This window comes from Haemorhous mexicanus, chromosome 5 (assembly GCF_027477595.1).
Source record: "Haemorhous mexicanus isolate bHaeMex1 chromosome 5, bHaeMex1.pri, whole genome shotgun sequence".
In the NCBI taxonomy this organism is placed as follows: Eukaryota; Metazoa; Chordata; class Aves; order Passeriformes; family Fringillidae; genus Haemorhous; species Haemorhous mexicanus.
Window position 1 is genome coordinate 16,711,785 of NC_082345.1, and position 18,162 is coordinate 16,729,946.

The 18,162-nt window shown below is 39.2% G+C and overlaps 1 protein-coding gene across 3 annotated transcripts in view; it reads right to left on the reverse strand.

Annotated features, from left to right (window-relative positions):
• Positions 1-6,902: 6,902 nt before the first annotated feature.
• SCUBE1 (signal peptide, CUB domain and EGF like domain containing 1) overlaps positions 6,903-18,162 on the reverse strand; it is a 190,841-nt gene continuing 179,581 nt past the window's right edge. For 2 of the 3 annotated variants that reach the window (XM_059846144.1, XM_059846141.1), the window contains 6 exons: positions 16,948-17,115; positions 15,945-16,106; positions 14,347-14,544; positions 12,767-12,919; positions 12,212-12,291; positions 6,903-11,206 (listed from right to left, as the gene is read on the reverse strand). In XM_059846144.1, the coding sequence (XP_059702127.1) occupies positions 11,054-11,206; positions 12,212-12,291; positions 12,767-12,919; positions 14,347-14,544; positions 15,945-16,106; positions 16,948-17,115 (914 nt within the window). In that variant the 3' untranslated portion in view covers positions 6,903-11,053. The remainder of the gene's footprint in view (positions 11,207-12,211; positions 12,292-12,766; positions 12,920-14,346; positions 14,545-15,944; positions 16,107-16,947; positions 17,116-18,162) is intronic. The other variant, XM_059846142.1, reaches the window with a different exon arrangement.

An 18,162-nucleotide genomic window follows, 5' to 3' on the forward strand; every position in this document is an offset into this window, starting at 1 on the left:
CTAATTGGGTTGGCAGTGCAGCACTGTGCTGAGAGGAGCGTCCTGCAGCCCTGGAAATAGTCAAGTTCAAGAAATCGGATCTAGTGGCTGGTCAAGAAAGCTTCACTTTCAGAGACTACAGTCAGTGGAGAACGTGCCATGTTGAAGAAATACTTCTTAGCTCTCTGCCCTGTCTAGTGTTGCTGGACTGGTGTTCCTCTGTAACTACCCAAGAGTAGCAACAATCCCTTCCTCCACATAATCACAGAATTATTCAGGAAGAAGGTCTATAAACTAAAGGGCTACAATAGGTTGGCCAGGCAGAGAGGGAGTAGGAAAAGATTATAAATGGTGCCTTCGTGCTGTAACTATACATCAGCACTCAGCAGCTGAGGATCTAACTCAAATCTCCAGGCTGGCTATCTGAATAGTAAATGCAGGCAAATTTTCCTCTTTGCCTGAGACTTCGTGCCTCACCATGTGCTGTGTTCCCACATTTCCTCAGCATAAAGGCTCCACTAGGATGTCTCTAAGGAGACCTCCCTGATTAAACAGCAGAAGATCAAAAAATAGTTGGAGTTCCAGTGTTCCCTGACTGTGTTCCCACCCTGCTACCCTGAGTTTCAGCATATTTTTGCTAATATTGTGGTTTGGGAAAAGAGGATGGCTGTGGTGTTGATCTTGCCCTAGTATTGTAAAATGTGGAAGTTTGACCATTTATTAGTAGGCCTTCTGGGGACCTTGCTTACTGAAAAGACCACCCTTCCCTCACTTCTGTCTTTGTCATGTTACGTCGTTAACTCAAATCTTTTACTTACCTTAAAAAAAAAGAAAAAAAAAATCAGTATTTTTCCTTAGACAGACCAAGGAGGAAAAGTTTAGGGTGTCTTCATGTTTTTGTTCAGTAGTGCCACAGTGGTCATGCCCTGTCTAGAGGCAAGGGGAATGTGATCCTGTTCGAACATGAGATTTACATAATTCTTTTTCTCACCAAGTGTTGGCAGCTGCCTTCTCACTGCTTGTTTGTGCTTCCACATCACTTTGGATGGGAGTTGTGGCTGCTGGCTGGATGTTTGGGTGAGTTTTTAGGTCTGGGAGCTGCTGCTGATAAATTCCAAGTAATAAATAAGACACAGTGAGAATCACTGATAGTAAGAGGAGACTGTAAGTGGGCTCATCCCTGACTTTGTCCAGCACTTACCTAAATGCTCAGCTGCTGTGCTTGGCAGCTTGTTTTACTTTTTTGCTGGTTTTTCATGACAGCAGTAATTCCTGGAGCAGGGAGCGAGGGCCAGCACTCACCATTGTCCTACCACTGCTTCAAGCACCGTGAGGCTTGCAGGAGCAGTCCGTCCTGCTCTGATGGAAGCCAGAGCCACAGCCCAGTAAACTGCCAGCCTCTTATGAAAGCAGGGGTTTGTAGACAATCTTTGTAAAGAAAAGTCACCACAGTATTTTATTCTGATTGTTTCCTTAGGAAGAGTGGCTGATTCACAGTGCCTGAACAGTGCAGCCCTTACTCAGGCAATGTGCTGGTTGAATTTAATGGGTTACTTTTCATAGGAATTCACAGAGAATGCAAAAAAGTCCCAGCAAGGCTGCTCTTACTAGCACTACCCCAGTCTAAAATAAGAGGATTTAGCCTTCTGGCACTATCCATAGGAAGCCACCCCATGGAGCCCTCGAGCCTCTCTGTCACTCCATGACTTATCCACCACCACCACATTTAGTTCCTACCCTGCAGCAGTCTGCAGCAGAAATTTATCATGAGTTACCATATGTGAAGTAGCATTTGTCCCCAACAAACACAACTAGAATTTTTCAAAGTTTTGTGAGTCTGGCAGTTTGTGGCTTCATTCCAAATGTTTATGGCTGTCTCGTCCAAATAGATCTGATGTGCATTCCTCACTTCACATTCCTGCTGTTTAACATTAGAACCTTCCTCTTTGCCATCATGCCATGGAAACTTCCTTAAGAGAGGTAAGGATATAAGGGACACAAGAGACCTTAACATCACAGTCAGAAGGAGATAAAGGGACATATTTTTGGTGCACTTTAAAATAAACCTGTAATATGTTTTAAAATAAACCATTTGGTTTCAAGTCAACAGCTTTCTCAATTGTAAAACTAGAACTTCAGAGCATGGAAAGCTGTGTTTCGGGCTTAGATGATAAGAACATAATTTGCTGTAAATATTTTATCATAGCAGTATATGTGAGTTTAAAATTTCAGAGAGGTTTGTAAGAAGGCTGTTTTAAGAAGGGAAAATATATTCTTCTGCATCAAAAAAGCAGTCGTGTATAGCTTTTGCCTGCTTGCTTTGTGGACAGGTACAACTTTTGGGAATGTTTTGCAACACCCACCTGCCAGCTGAAGTCTGTATGAGGTCTATCCCATACTTTGGCTACCCTGGGACAGTGGGACTGTGCTGTCCTGTTGTGTGGCTGGATGGTCACCTGAGTGAGGAGGGAAACCCATGTTTTCACCTTGGAATGGGTGCCCAATGTGAGTGTGGAGCTTGGAAAGGGCTCCGGAGAACACCCAGCAGGTGGATGAGTGATCTTAGCAGGTTGGACTCAGCCTCCTCTCTAAGTCTGGCAAGAGATATGTGTGTGAAGGAAAATAAACCAAACAAATTGTCTGGCACAAACAATACTTCCCCTGAGTGTTTTCCCCAAAGACACAAATTTACTGCACCCACATTATGTGCTGACAAGCACATAATATAACATACGCTGACAAGTGCAGGTGTTTTACTCTCAAAGATACTCTCCCACTGCTCATGCAGTTCTGCGGTAGAGGGAGGCTGCCTTTATTCTGGGGGTACAACAATGAAAAAACACCTTGTCAGGCAGCTCCAAGGATCTTGTGTCCAGGTAGGCAATCCAACATGCTGCCCTCAGTCCTGCCGTACCTCCACAGCCTCTGCTGTGGAGCAGTTTTTCACCAGCTGCTTGGGTGCCTTCAAAGAGAGATCTCTGTTCTTCCCTTTCCCAAGTCTTTAGGCATACATAGCATGCTGTATAATATATTACTTTTATAAAAGGTTGGACCATTATTTAGGAATACTGTTCTACAAACACAAGTGAGGTGGAGGTGCTGTTATTCTACATGTTAAGAAGTGCTTTTGGAGTGTAGCATACCTCATCCTGTGCTGACTGCCCATTTAGATATTGTATTTGAGAAGCAAAAATAGCCAATTATAGTGGTTGTACAGGATAGGCCCTTTTTGTGACACCAGGAGTTGGTTGATGTTGATTCCTGGATAAAAGAAGAATAAATATTCTATGCCCAGCCTGCCTTCACTTACCTTCTGGGTTGTGCCAGAGTGCTGTTCCTTAGGCTGTTACGTTTTGTATACTTGTTGGGAAGTAATGGCAAGATTGGAATTGAGAATGGACCCCTCTGCAATTTACACCAGGCAATGCCTGTTCTAGTAAATGAAAATCTTGTATTCAAATGAAGACTGTCACAACTGCTGAAATTTAAGTGGCTGTTATAAAATCGCCTGTTTTACTCTTGTTTGGAAAGCAATCAGTTTGACAAAGCAGGACTTTCCTCTAATGAAGCCATGCTGGCTGTGACTGATGCCTGGGTGGTCCCCCAGGTGTTTTTCAATAACTCCTAGAATAACCTTTTCCATTATTTTCCCAGGCACTTGAAGTGACACTGACAGGCCTGGAGTCTCTGGAGTCCTCCTTCTTTGCCCTTCTTGAAAATAGAGACAATGTTTGCCAGCTTCCAGTCAGCTGGGACCTCCCCGGATTCCCATTCCTGATTTTGTCCTTGTGCACAGATACTTCATTACCAGTAATCAACTTGATTTCCAATTACTATTAGGAACTTTGAGGTTAAGCTTTTCTGTCTTTGATAGGAGCTGGCTTTCTTGTTACTCATTTACAGCTCTGAAGCCACAAGGACATCTGGGTGCCATTTCATATGGCACATCTGTAGGCCCATAAAAGTGATGTATCTTCTTGGAATGCAGTGAGGATAGCTGCCATATTACCTGAGTGATTTCCTACCAGCTGAAAAAGGCAGTAATTGATATTTTGCAGTCAGTTATCTGATGCCTTTCAAACCTGCCAGACACCAAGAGTCATCAGTCATACCAACAGTATTTATATAATGAATATATAAATATATAAAATCAGCAAAGCTGATACTATCACATCATAAATGCTTTCTCCTAATGAGCTGAACTGCTTACTTGAGGATAGCAGCAGAATGACACATGCCATGCTTGAACCTGAGAGCTTCCTGCCTCTTTCTTTGAGGCTGCTTCTCAATAGAGGGCTGTGACAAAGGGCAGCTGCGTGAGCTATACATGGTAACACCAGAGTTAGTTTAACAAGTAGTTAAAAGTCTTGGAGAGATATTAGTCATGTAGTCCTTCACTGTAGCCAGGATATCTTCTTTGAAAAACTTCCTTGAAGCCTGTTTAGAAGGAACTCTTGTCAGTGCCCCACAAACTCCAGGAGTTTGATGAAAAAGCTCTGTTGCTTAAGGATGAAAATTAGACCAAAATATGTAAATGCTATCAAAAAAGAGAAGTTCTCTTATGATTCTTGTCCACACTTGTGCAAGAAGCTTTGTCCTATACACAAATAAATGGCAGGCAGGGGTATCCGTTCCATTTTATGTTTATTATGAAAGTGATTTTAACAAAAATTTTATTACATGCTTCATTTTTAACTTTGACATAGAAATCAAAGCTATTAATGTACAGAGGCAAAAGGAAATGTATTTTCTTATAAGGTACATTTACAGCAACATTTTCTACTATAAATCTGACAGAATTGTTAAAATATTGGTAAAGCTTAGCACTGTGTTTTATTTTCTAAGTATCAAATTTTGTACAGTTATTCACTATCCTTGCTCTAAACTATTATTGTACATTTCATATGGAAATAGCTGTTTGTACACAATTTACATTGGTAATAAAGCTTAGAAATACCAGCAGCATCTACAACAGTTCAGTTTTAAATCTCACTCCTGCACAGTGGTTTACATGGAGCAAATTGATGCAGAAACCAGTATTCCACTCTGTGTGCTTCCCCCTGAAACGCAGCCTGCCAGAAATTCCTGCTTAAACTGGTGCTGGATATGATCATAATGATTTTTTTTGCATGTGAAAGTACCACTGGCCTCAGTGGTTTTGGCTAAAAAAGGCTCTGTGATCTGATCCAATGTGAGGTTTTATCACTTCCACTGCTCCCGACAAGCATAGAGATCCCACAGCTTTCCTTGTCTTTCCACTATCCATGTGTGTAATCTATTAAATTCCCTTTTATTTCTGAGTTCTGTGTTGTTTCTTATCCTAACAAAGGAAGAAGAACCAGCACTAACTTTAGGATACATATTCTTTTTATGTTATGAAAATGGGAAGCACTTTAGAATGACACTTTATAGTCAATTCTGTTTAAATGTTAAAGTGCCCCAGAAAACTCTTCCTGTCATGTCAGTGAGACTGAAGAAATAACAGGACCTGTAATCTGGAATGACAAATCTGGCAACTGCCTCACATCCACCCCAGTCTCCTAAAGTATCTTTATTATCAACATGTTGAGACCCTGCTGCTGTCAATGCAAATTAATGGCCTTTCTAAGTTATAAAACATAGAAAACAATATTTACAAAATAATTTTAATTAAAAAAGTAACAAAAACAAACTCTAAAAAAGATATCTTCACAATAATTAAAATAAAGTTTAATTAATCAAAGCCACTTTTTTCTAGATATTGAGAAAATTGAATTGCAATTGTTTGTATATCTTTAAACTTGTTATCTCCGCTCTCTGAATACAGATGGTTTAAATTATTAGATCTAAAGGTACTTCTGTACATTTTACTCTTGTATATTACATATTAATTTTATAGATTAAAAGCTTTATGATGAAAGAATAAATAAATGAAATAACAAACTGGAATTGTATATGTTCAGATCCTTAGATAACAGGTTTTTGAGGTTGCTGATGTTCCACTCTGCTTCTATTCAGATGAGAGATAAAGTACAAGTCTTGTCTTTGAATCCAAGTCTTTCGCTGAGGAGTAAGTTCATAGTACCTTACAGAAATTTCCCTTCTTCCATAAATTTTTCTGGAAGAAAATATTCCTTTTCCCAAGTGCTTAAAACAGTCTGTCATTCTAGAAAACTACTTCAATAAAGTCCCAAAGTACTGAGATTCTATAAGAAGTCCTCCACTTACTCCCATTCCTATCAATCAGTGGTTTTAAACTATGAAAAAATGCAACTCCTTGAACTCATGATACAGATATAATGAACTGTGTGTGTCACTAATTTCCGTCATTAAGAAATCATCCACACCCCTGAGGTGGCTGAGAAATTTTCCACTGGGTCCATTTGTTGAAGATTTTACTCAAGCTAACTTTGTAAGAACATTCAATGATATTTAGAGTCCAGACATGGGAGCTGTCACAGAGCAGGTGAGTTTTGCTGTCAAACACCTGTCAGCAGACCCTGTGTAAGAATCACAGCACTACTTTTGCTCCTGAAGTTCTAACCTGCTATCTGCAAGATTAAAACTGGGTTTTTTATAGGTAAAACTGATCTGAGAGATTTGAATCTGTTGGGCAGGCTTATAAAAAGGCACAGGGTGAGTTTTGACTGTCCTTTTGGAATGATGAACACATGTAAAGGATGTTTCTCACTCATGTGGCAGCATCCTTGCATTCTGCTCACAGACAGGATTTCGGGTGAGCTGTGCTCTTTAAAACCTGCTGACAACTCAAAATGTGGACCCTCTGAAAATTCTCTGACCAATCCTGTATTTATTTAAGCTAGTCTAAAACTAAACTAAACTAAACCTGGCTTACAAGGTAAACTAGTTTTAAGTACGCTTACTTACTTTTAAGTAAGCTTACTCTAGAATGAAGCTGCTGTGTAGAAAGGATTAGTCTAAATTATAAGTAGTCATAACTTTATTCTATGGGGGTGGCACAATGAGGAAATAAATTTCTTTTGAAAAACTGGTCTTTAGGTAAAAATCTAATGTATGATGGAAGAAGGAAGACAGAGCAAGAAAATGGGATGAAAGAAAGACTTCAGTTATTATTCAGTTATTTTAAATCCAGTTTCAGCAAGCTAAATCTCCTGGCTGGATAAGTCTTGTTATTGAAGGCAAGATGCAGTGTGGCAGAAGAGGCAGCAATGCACTGAACACAGAATCCTGCTGCTCCCTGTGCTCGAATGACAAATAGAGGCACCTGTGTGTCCTCAGAACTTTCAAGGCATAACTCAGGGCTTGATGAGCAACTTGTGTTTGCTGCAGTGTCCTGGACTGCAGCAGGTGTGCAGGCAGTGATCTGGTGGCCTGTGAGAATGGTTAGGGATGATTCACCACCACCTCACTAAAAATAAGTGCACTACTTAAAGCAGAAAGAGAGGCTTAAAATGGTAAGTGCTGCAGGTGCAGCTTTTAAGCTTACAGGCATTTGCAAATTGAAAATAAAGAGCTCTGTTTGTGCCATGGAATTGGGCAATCACAAATGGGCACTTCCTCAGTCTACCTATATTAACACATAAATGTGTTGTTCCATCTGTCCTGCAGACAATGTGTAATTCTGCAAGAACAGATACAGGGCTGTATTTATTGGTATGTTCAAATGAAGTATTTAACATTCAGGGTAAAAGCCAAAATGTTATATTCTGCCACCTTAATGAAGCTGGCTTGCTTAAAGGCAGCTGTATTTCTCCTTGTATGGTTTTGATTCCCAAATGTGTATAGGTCTCATCTGCAGAAGAAAACGTTCTTTGTTGTTGTGCTGTTATTGTGTAGTAGCAACAGGTTCTCTGACTTTGACAATGAAGGCATCTTTCACCAACAGATGAAGAGCTGAACTCACCTCCTATTTGGTGACTGCCAGTTTCTGTAATTGTAAATCTAGTAGGAAAGTCAAAGAATTTTTAGCTTCTAGAGCTGATATAAAAATTCTATGCTGTTTTTCAAATCAACTGAAACCAGTTAAGACTGCCCTATATACCACTTGTCATTACTTATTTCATTAGAAATTTGTACATCCAGAGCATTTCTATGCAGAGTGGCAAGCACTCAAGCCTGACTCATTTCCTGAATATACCAGATATGAACCCCTCTATGTTCAAAAGCATTCAAGTGTCAACTTTTGAGGGTCAAATTATTCTCTTTCTTTCAGCACCTTCCTTCAGCAACACAAAGCCTGTGTTTGCCTCAGAAGTTCACGAGTGCCTTGTCCTGACTGTGGAGTCCCTGCCCTGGCTCTGGGGAATATCAGCCTCATTCTCAGGTTGTCTGTCAGGATGAACTGGACAAAACTCTGCTTTTTTGTAGTGTGGTTTTAAGTCAGGGCAAGTGGTCCCAGAGCCAAATGCAATTTCCCTTGCCTGTATTCACCTCTCACAGCTCTACTGAGGTCCCACTACCAGTGGCCAGAACTGGGACATGTCCCTGTTATAGTTTCTCTCTGGCACTGGTTGGAACCTGGAGAATGTTACAGTGCTGCCAGTGGTTTCTGGAGTCTGACATACAATGGTACTACATCCAAACATGTTGGTTGTTAAACAAAAATTTTAGCAAGGATTTTACTAAACTCAGTGTACAGTACCAGGTTCTGAAGTTTGTTTGCTCAAGTGTGAAATGCTAAAGATCACTGTAAATCATTTGCCAAGTGAGGAAGTTATTTTTCACCATATTTTTCATATATTTTCCTTCATATCTTTCAGTAGAATGGCTGCAATTCTGACTCATTCTAATGGATCTGAATAAAACTGATTAACCTATCAGACTTCAAACTACTCTTTGGCTACAGTAGTTTTTTAGCTATATACTCCTGCATAATTGAGTACCTGAAAAGATTTTTGCTTTTTAAGAACTTTTTTTTGTACAATGACTACTGTTAAAGAAAAAATTAATTTTTTTTTTCTTTTTTTGTGAATGTTGGTGAATCATAAAGAAAAGTAGTTTTCACATCCTCAAGAAAAAGTTAGGTTTAACAGCCCTTAACAAAGGACTTTTATGGAGAAGTGACATTTTTAAACAAGGGTTAATGTATATATTAAAAAGAAAGCTTACCAAAGATCTGAGCTCCATGAGTGGGAAAAAAAAAAGTTAGACTATAAGGTCAGGCTGTTCAGGCATAGAAAGAAAAAAATTATATTCTTCAACAGAAAAGGAAGAAGGCAAGAAAAATTACAAGATGGTTAAGTAGAAAAACTCAACAGAATACTTAAAGTGTATTCTCATAGAAATGGACTATTCAACCACTGTAGTCAACAGAAACCAACTGTGTAAATTTAAGCAGTACTTACTCAAGGACAAAAAGAAAGTGTCAGAAGATAACCACAACCCCCCGAATACATGTCTTTGAGAACATCCAAATACATGTTAAACTACAGGCTAGTCAGCAAAACAAAAAAAAGCAGCAAAGCAAAACTGTGTGTTAGTCTTTTTCTGAAAGGGTGTTGCCAAGAGAGTTCATTTCTCCATTTAATCAACTTGTAGAATCAAAAGGGAAAATGATACACAAGAGGAAGGGACTGAAAAGGAAAGAGGCTGAAATACTAATACAAAATAAAGGCTCCTCTCCCATTTGATTTAGCTTCTGTGCCAGGAAACAGCAGGAAACCCAGGATTTATCATCATGGCAAACCCACAGTCACTCTGTCAGCAGGGCCTGAGCACAAGGCTAAAGCTCTCCTGCAGTCCCTGTGCTTGATGGGCACTTTGGCTACAGTGGGATAAAAGGGAGAGCCAGGTCTCTGCAAACACAGAACCTGCCCTCCAACTCTTCTGCAAAACCGTGTCCTGTTCACCCCTGAGCCCCTGACAATCTAGGCCTTGGACACAGCTGTGTTCCCAGTGTTTTAGCAACAGCAGGTCCAGCAGCAGCTCCTCCCACGTGTGCTGTCCTGAGGGTGACTCTGTTGTCTGCATGTGGGGGGCTCCCAAGGGAGAGGCAACAGCTTACCCTTTACTGGGCAGCAGTTGCACCTCCACTGATGCTATTTTTCCTGGAATAATATATATTGAAAGAGATTGTCCCAGAGTAAACCATTATCCAGTATTATAAAACCTCAAAAGGCTTCAGTTGGGTATTAATAGAAGTGACAAGCACTTGGAGAAGTCATTTAATTGTCTACACAAAGTTCCATATAGATATGAGTAAATAGGGTGTGTGGGAGTAAAGATTTAAGCATGAATAATATTTACAGTAACTAGAGATAACATTACTAATGTACCCACAAATAGAAGTATATATTTATATATTGTACTTAATTAGGTGCTCTGTTAATGGAAAGAAAACCAAGACTACTAATGTTGTTGTTCATTTCTCACATATCCTATTGTAAATGTCTTTAAAGGGACCGACTGATACATGGAAATCCAGAGCTAAATCTGTTTCAATTAAGTAATTGACAGTGGCAAACCTCTAAGGAAGTTTAGAAGAGGATAGATAAAAACATTAGGACATCAGGGCATGGGACTCAATCTCATGTAATTCATAAAACAAAATTATACATTTTTTTCTTTTTTTTTTCCTTTTTGATTTCTACTTGGACAGAGGTTCCACCAAGCCACAAATGAGAAATAACACAATTTAGATTGTTTCATTTTCTTCTAAAGATTAAAATATAAACTTCAAGTGCAATTCAAAATCCAAGTATTATTTATACTACATACTTCTTTCTATAACAGAACTTATCTTCAGGTAGTTTAATCATATTTGAACAGATTCCTCCTTTTTTTGACAAAAGTTATTGTTGATGAAAAATAAAAAGTTAGAAAGAATATTTTTACATAGTGATATTTCAGATGAAAAGTGAGGATACACTAGTGCAGACACAAATTTGGATCTACAACTAGATGTACTCAGGGATGCATAATTTTTTTTTTTTTTTAGTAAGAATCCCATTCAAAACATTGACTTTTTACAATTATAAAACATTATAGGTGTTCTTCATTAACAATTGTGAACAAAGACTGAAAAAGAGCTTTCAAATCAGCAAATGTTTCTACTATGGAGGAAAGACAGTATTTGACAGGAATGCAAAGTAACCAAAAATTGAATACCACCAGACTATTTGTATGGTCGTAGAAACCTGGAAACTTTCGATCGCAGTAGCTTTATAAATGATCTTGGAAACATTTCTTTTGACTCTTGTGCTGTGTACTTGAAATAGTTTTGAGGGTGTGCCAGTACATCAAAGAGAGCTTTAATCAGTTTTTTGTCCTATGGAAGACAACACAGATATATTAGATAAAAGCGAGATTTGAATTTAGTGTCTGCATAGGTTTCAAAACTGAAGAACAGTCAGATCTGTTTTGCAAAACTTGGGTCTGGGTAAAAGAGTGTAAGGAAACTGCTCCATATTGCAGTGGAGTTTCAGAGGGATGAGTCTGCCTGCTGTGCTGGATGCTTTTTGCAGGGCTCCTGGAAGGAGCAGTAACCACAAACTGCAGATGTCTGCATTAGAACTGCAAGCTGCCTCTGACTGTCCTTCCCACCTGTTCCATGCTGCTGTCCTGGCCTTCCCTCCATGGATGGGAGACAAGGCTGGTCCTTGGGGATGCTGAGCTTTCTAAGGACCTTCTCATGTACCTTGGGAAAGCCTTAATTCAGAGCCTCAGCTGAGCCTGCGCCTGGCACTGTGCACTGCAGCTGGGACCTGAGCAACCCAAAAGCTGGAGAGAGACAACAGTGCTGGGCAGGGATGGCCAAGGGAGCTGGCTCTTCCTCAGCTCTTGTCCTTCCAAGCCCTACATTTACACGGCTCAATTTTGCCCTCTGACCAGCCTTATTTTTCAGTTTTAATTAGTTAGTTGTTACAGGTGTTGCTTGTATCTTTGGAAAACATTTTTTAATGCACAGCAAACTTAATGAGTCATTTAAACATTTAAATGCCAGACTAAGGCTGAAGAAGGCTCTTCAAACAATAGGTCCTTCATTCTTGGCTGACTAATTTTTTGAACATACAATCTTATTAATCATATTAGCATATATTTCATTTAGTTCCTGCTTCCACAAAGGACATAAGCATGTTCTGAGCCCAGTCCAGTTACTTGATTTTGGGCTGCTTCAAATACCAGCATAAACCTCAGAACACAGAGAATGGAATTTGGGGTCACCCTTGAGCTTTAAATATAATGACTGTATCAAGGTATTGAGAATTATTTTAGGAAAATGCTTAGGAAAAAGAATTCTTGGTTGGCCTCAAAGAGAGCAGAAATTTCTTACCTTTAGAATTTCTTGATGGTTTTCTGATGCATATAATCGGCCATCTCGAACGATGTCTTCTATTAGTTGTTGGTAATCTTCTGAAAAATAAAGATCAGGTGAGTGACTGCGACATCCTTTGGGAGGGCAATAGTCAGACATGAGCTAGACCTCCTCTTGAAGACAGAGCTGAGAAATTTTGTATCCAGTTAATTATTCAGTGTCTCTCAGGTTGCTGTATTCTAATTTAATCACCTTAAAATTCTCTATTTCTTTATAACAGTGGTTTTGAATTATCCCGATAAATACTTACATCCTCAAAAAACTACTCCCTCCAGATAATAATGTTGTATTATCTCCACTCTAGAGATGAAGAAACAGGGATACAAAATAACTTTTCAAACCTTATATATGTTATATGTATGTTATTTCACAGTCTTTACAACTCAAATTAAATGAGACGCATGAAGTTTTCCCTCATTCTTCTATCCCTGCAAGCAGTGTAAGAGAGATTCTAAAGGAAAATTTTCCGTATTACAGATATAACACAAAGATGAAAACCAATTCCATTCTCACCATCGTAAGTCACATAGGGGACCTGAAATCCTTTGCCACTGTTTCCTTCATTTGACTTGAACTGAATCCAGAGTTTCCTTGATCTTGAGGTAAATGCAATAGGTCTCTCATAGGTCTGACATGTTTCATACGTAGTAATTGAAGTAGGAGAAGCTAGAAATAAAATTAAATGATGTTCTTTATATCATAATTTTTGCACCCTTCCTCATCTAGGGGTCAGAGACGTCAAACTGACAGGACACTTCTCAGCTGACATATTCCTGACAGCAGAAGCTTTTTGTGACAGAACAGATGTTGTCCTTATTTGCCTATAAAGAGAAGTAGGTTTTTCCATAAAGGTATAATTTTTGATGTTTAAAACTACTGTCAATATTAATTTTTTTTACTACTCTAGCATTGTATCCCAGAATGCCCATATGTTTGTCCCAGACAGGTAAGGACAAGTGAGCTACATGCCAGCCAGATGGCAGACATGGTAGCCAGCCCCTCACATGGCTAGTTTGGGGAGTTCATCTGGTAGCAATAAACCACTTATAAATAGAAACACAATAAAATCAGAATGTAATGTTTGGTATGGTAATTCTGAAGAAAAGACTGTCACACACTGCAGAGTCAGTGATCCACCGAAGAGTTAACCTGGATACGAGGAGATGGTTGGTGACCGCCAACACAGCTTCACTAAGGGCAAATCATGTCTGAAGTGTAACTTTACCCTGATGTGACTGGCTTTGGGCACTGTTGGAACCACAGTTTGGGGCCAGAAAGACAACTTCTGTGTTTTGTTATAGTAAGTGTTTGCTTTTAAAAAAGCTCATCTGCACAGGTATAATTTCCTTCCATCTATAGTGACCAAGTGTCTTCCTTCTGATGTACAGAGATGTCAATACAGGCCCTCAGGGATAAAAAATTGTGAAAATTGTTCTAGCAAATAAAAGACACCATTTTTGTGAGTAAATACACTGTTTTGAACAAAAACTGCATATGAACAGTCGCCTTTCATGTTTGGTGCTTCTTGGTATAGCAACAAATCACCAGAAGGATGCCCACATCCTCCAGTGCAAAAGAGGAGTGCATTTCATCGGGATCTTAACTTTAGAAGTTGTTGAATTAAATTAATAATCAAAGACACAGTGCACACCCTCCAATCCACAGAAAAGCAGGATAACTTTGGATTTCTTGAGATTGTCAGTTGTACCAACACACTGCCCAGATTTAGCAATAACTGCAGCATATATATATATATATATTTACAAAAGATGAGCGAGAACACAGTTTGCTTAGATTACAGAGATAGTTCTCCAAATATAATTTATCATTGTTGACTTCTAGAATGGCAGTGATTTATCCCATGTGATAACTGGGCCAGACAGAAGCCCATTAACTGCTTTGTGATTCAGACAATAAACTTGAACAATTAATATCACACTACTAACTGTTATTGGTAGTGTTCTAACTTGCTGTGCCACTGCATTCAAGAAACCTTTTAGAAACACTGGCTACACTGAAGAAAGTCATCCCTCCAATATGAACTATTCACTCCATCAGTTTGCAGGAAATATAACCCATATCTGGCATCTTACCACTTTTTCTCATTACTAAAACATCGCCACATTCATCTTCAATTGGGAGAAATATCTCGGGTACTACGATGAGTATTCTTCTCTTTGGGGGTGGATTTATATTCCAAATGCATTCCACATTAGCTGGGTAATCTCCAGGATAGTTGGGTGATTCAATGTAGCCAGTGTAGTCCCCCAGTTCTCCTCCACAGTGCTGGTCTGGGGAGAGATATAAATAAGTAATTATGTTAGTCGATAAATTAATCTGAGGTGTTTTTCTGGATCTGTCATGAGCAAGTCTAAACTCATCCTTGTGGCTTTAGAAATGCACACATTCTCCAGCTTCAAAGGAATATTTGATCCACGAGGTTGCTCCAGCTGGTTGCAAAACCTTAATCTCCCGTGCAGGACCTGATTCAATGCTTCATCCAGGCAGCTTTAACTTTGCTTGAGAAATGCAGGTAAATAAACATGATCCCGTTGTGGTTACCATGGATATTGTGCTGACATGCAGAATATATTCTGCTTTAACTTACTTGGTTTTTAATTGGCTTTAGCTGAATGGGAGTGCTGGTCCCATCAGCTGGCCTTACTTAATTACAGATCTGCCTTGCTACATCTTAGATTAAACCACTTAATAAAGGATTTCCATTGACGGATCAGTTTTTCTTTCTGAGTTTTCAAAAATCATATTGAATTTGGCACAAGTTACTTAAGCTGGATCTCCCCAGGACTACTCATCCACATAAAATTAGAAATATGTTTAAATATTTTGCTTAATACAACCCCCAAATGGTATGCAAGGTCAGAAACTGTCTTGAAAACTGAGATGACCTAAGACAGCAGAGTAAAAAGGGTGGTTTTATTTTACAGGAAAATCAGAAAACCTCTTCAAATTCCATACAAATATATAGTTTACTCAAATGACATAAGAAATTGTGAAGGGCTTATAAAACACGTGGCACATAATCAGACTAAAAACTTACAGGAGATATGCACATGAATAGTTAGTTAGATGACATTGCTTAATTATTATAGGAACATTCTCTTGAATTAGCATGGTAAAGATGAAAAAAAAAAGCTTGCCTAAAATAATCAGTCATTCACAAAGGATCAAATAAAACTGTACTGAAATCCTTGGCGATATTTAAAATTTTTAAGATAGAAGGCTGAGTACTAAAAAAAAGCCTACAAGAAAATCTCACTCTCATAAGTGATACATGGCAGTTGCAACATGCATGACCATATCTTCTGATATTTTACAATTATTCTAAAATGGCAGTTACTCTGATAGAAGATATTCTGCTCTACAGAGACACAGAGAAATATGCATCACTGTTACACAACTTACAGGATCTGGGAAACTCAAGGCTCTGTATTTTTAACTTGTAGCTGTAACTCTGTGAAATAATATTAAATTGAAGCCACTCATATGCCTCAAGTGGTACTTTCCTACCTTTTTTTCCTCATTGTTTTCCCAACGTTTATTATTCCCTCTGGCAGCAGATATTTGCTAATGAGGAAATACAAATCTGAAGTCCAGCCTGACAGATGCAACCTTTGAGCTGCAGTTCAGATCCAAAGACATGCTCTGTGTCACTGATATAAATGTGACTTACTTTTGCAATGTGTGACATTGGTGGAGCCATCAAAATCCGTACTGGTGTTGCCAGGGCAGGTGATGCAGTAGTTCTGACCAAACTCAGGCTGGTATGTTCCCACAGGGCAGCGGATACATCTATGTGTTGTGGAGTTGTAGTAGTGTCCAGGAGAACAGTGAACTGCAAGGTAGGAGGTGTATTATTTTCAAAAAGTAGCAACCTCTAGTGCAGAGAGATTTCCTCTGCCCTGGACATACCTGGTCTGCAGCATTCTTATTAGGCCATAAAAGGCAGAAAAGACAGCAGCTCCCTCTATTTCCCACTATAAAGAATCTTTCAACTAAAGCCCAAAGCAAAACCCTTGTGAACTAGAAATGGGTGATAAGTATCTCTTACTGTATTTAACATACTTGCAATAAATGGAAGTGGATGTAAATCCACCTCAACAAGAAAAATTATTTTCACAGTAGCAGGAGAGAGGTTTCCATTAGTGTCTGTTTGCCAGGGCCAGCATGTCATTTCAGTAACTAAACCAAAATGCATTTGGGCAGATTCCTTCTTCAGCATTGGCACTGGAAGTTGACATTATGGAATACAGAAGGCGTTGCACCCTTACAGTTTCTGCCTAGCCCATGAGTAATCCTTAACTTCATATAACTTTTGTAGTGTTTAGTTTTTGTGATACAGTAAATAAAAATATACAGGACATGAAAGCTAAAGCATTGTCTAATCCAAGTTTGTGTTATTTATTGCCATACAGTGGGGCTGATTCCCTTACCAGTAGCAGTGCTGACCCCCACCTGCCTGTGGTAAATTCCAAAGAAAACCATAAATCCTGTTCAGCCTGCACAACCTCAGGAGGCCTTTCCCAGTTTACAGATTTCTGGACCGTTTCACTTGATCACACGCCCATGCAGCAACAACGTTTGTTTTGGAGCCTTCAAGAGCCCCTTGGCACTGATGATAATAAACCAAAGGCCCAGATGTAGGAAGATGAATTGTGGAAGGATTTTGAATTCACCTTTGGTTTCACAGTCTTGAAAGGAAACAGCACCTTCGTATTTGGTCACGAGCCCACCGCCACAGGGAAAGCAGAGGGTCCTTCCTGGTTCAGGCTGATACGTACCAAGAGGACAGACTGTACAAGGTTTAAAACCATCTGAAGAGTAGTGTCCAGGAGAACACTGTCCTGGAAATTGAAAATTATCATCTCTATTAGTGTGTTGACTTTTCTGGATGAAGTATAACACCCACAAGTAGTTAGCAAGGCTTTCTTTCACTTAATCATGTGACATCAGGACAGCTGCAGATCAAATTCTAATCTTACCTGTATATTTTGTATTATTCCTGTATCTTCTTCCTAAAACTACCACCAGTAAATAGAACCAGTTTCATAATATGCTTTTTGGCAACTGATTCTGTTTGGATTATTTTTAAATTTTTTTTTTTTTTTTTTTTAGAAAGGGGTCTATTAAGATTTCATTAGAATACTTTGTACTTTCACCAAGTCTTTAATCTCTTTGTTTCAAAGCACTTTATAGGAAGAAATGGAACTGAATCATGCCTATGAATCAAGTTTTTGTGCCTCCAAGTTAGAGATGTGGACAGAGGATCATGGGGTTTACCAGATGAGATGGTAGCAGTCCAGCACCTTATCTACGAGAATACCTAACATCAGCAGTTTTTCATGCAGTTGTATAAACTAGTGCTTGTCATGTGCTCCTGTGCCAGGAAACAGAGATTCGTGTAATGCAAATTGCTTTGTGAATCAATCTACTGACAGAAGTTTCCAAACTTGCTCTCCAGGCAGTTTCTGATAGGCATTTGTTTGGCTTGGTTCTTGCTAGCTTGAGTACTTTCCTCTGGGAACCTGAGAACCAGGATGTCAGGTTTTTCAAGATTGTGGCATGAATGATGAATGTGTATCTTCACACCACTCCGGACTGGGACACCAGCACTGTGAGATGCTACATATTCCCTGAGGTTGCCTAATCCCAGTACTTTGTAATTTAGCTTCCCTGAGAACTGAAGAGCAGACAGAAACAACTGGTTTGAAAATAAAAAAATTTTGAGAGCTCTAGGTATTGTTGCAATCTCATAAGAATGCTGATGCTTGCTGGGAAATATTTGGGGCTTTCATTATTTTGGGTACTTGGCATGAGTGAGGAACTTTGGTACTTAGGATGAGCTAGAGCTCCTGAGGGAAAGCCAAGTTCAAGTTCTGTCCCCACAAAAG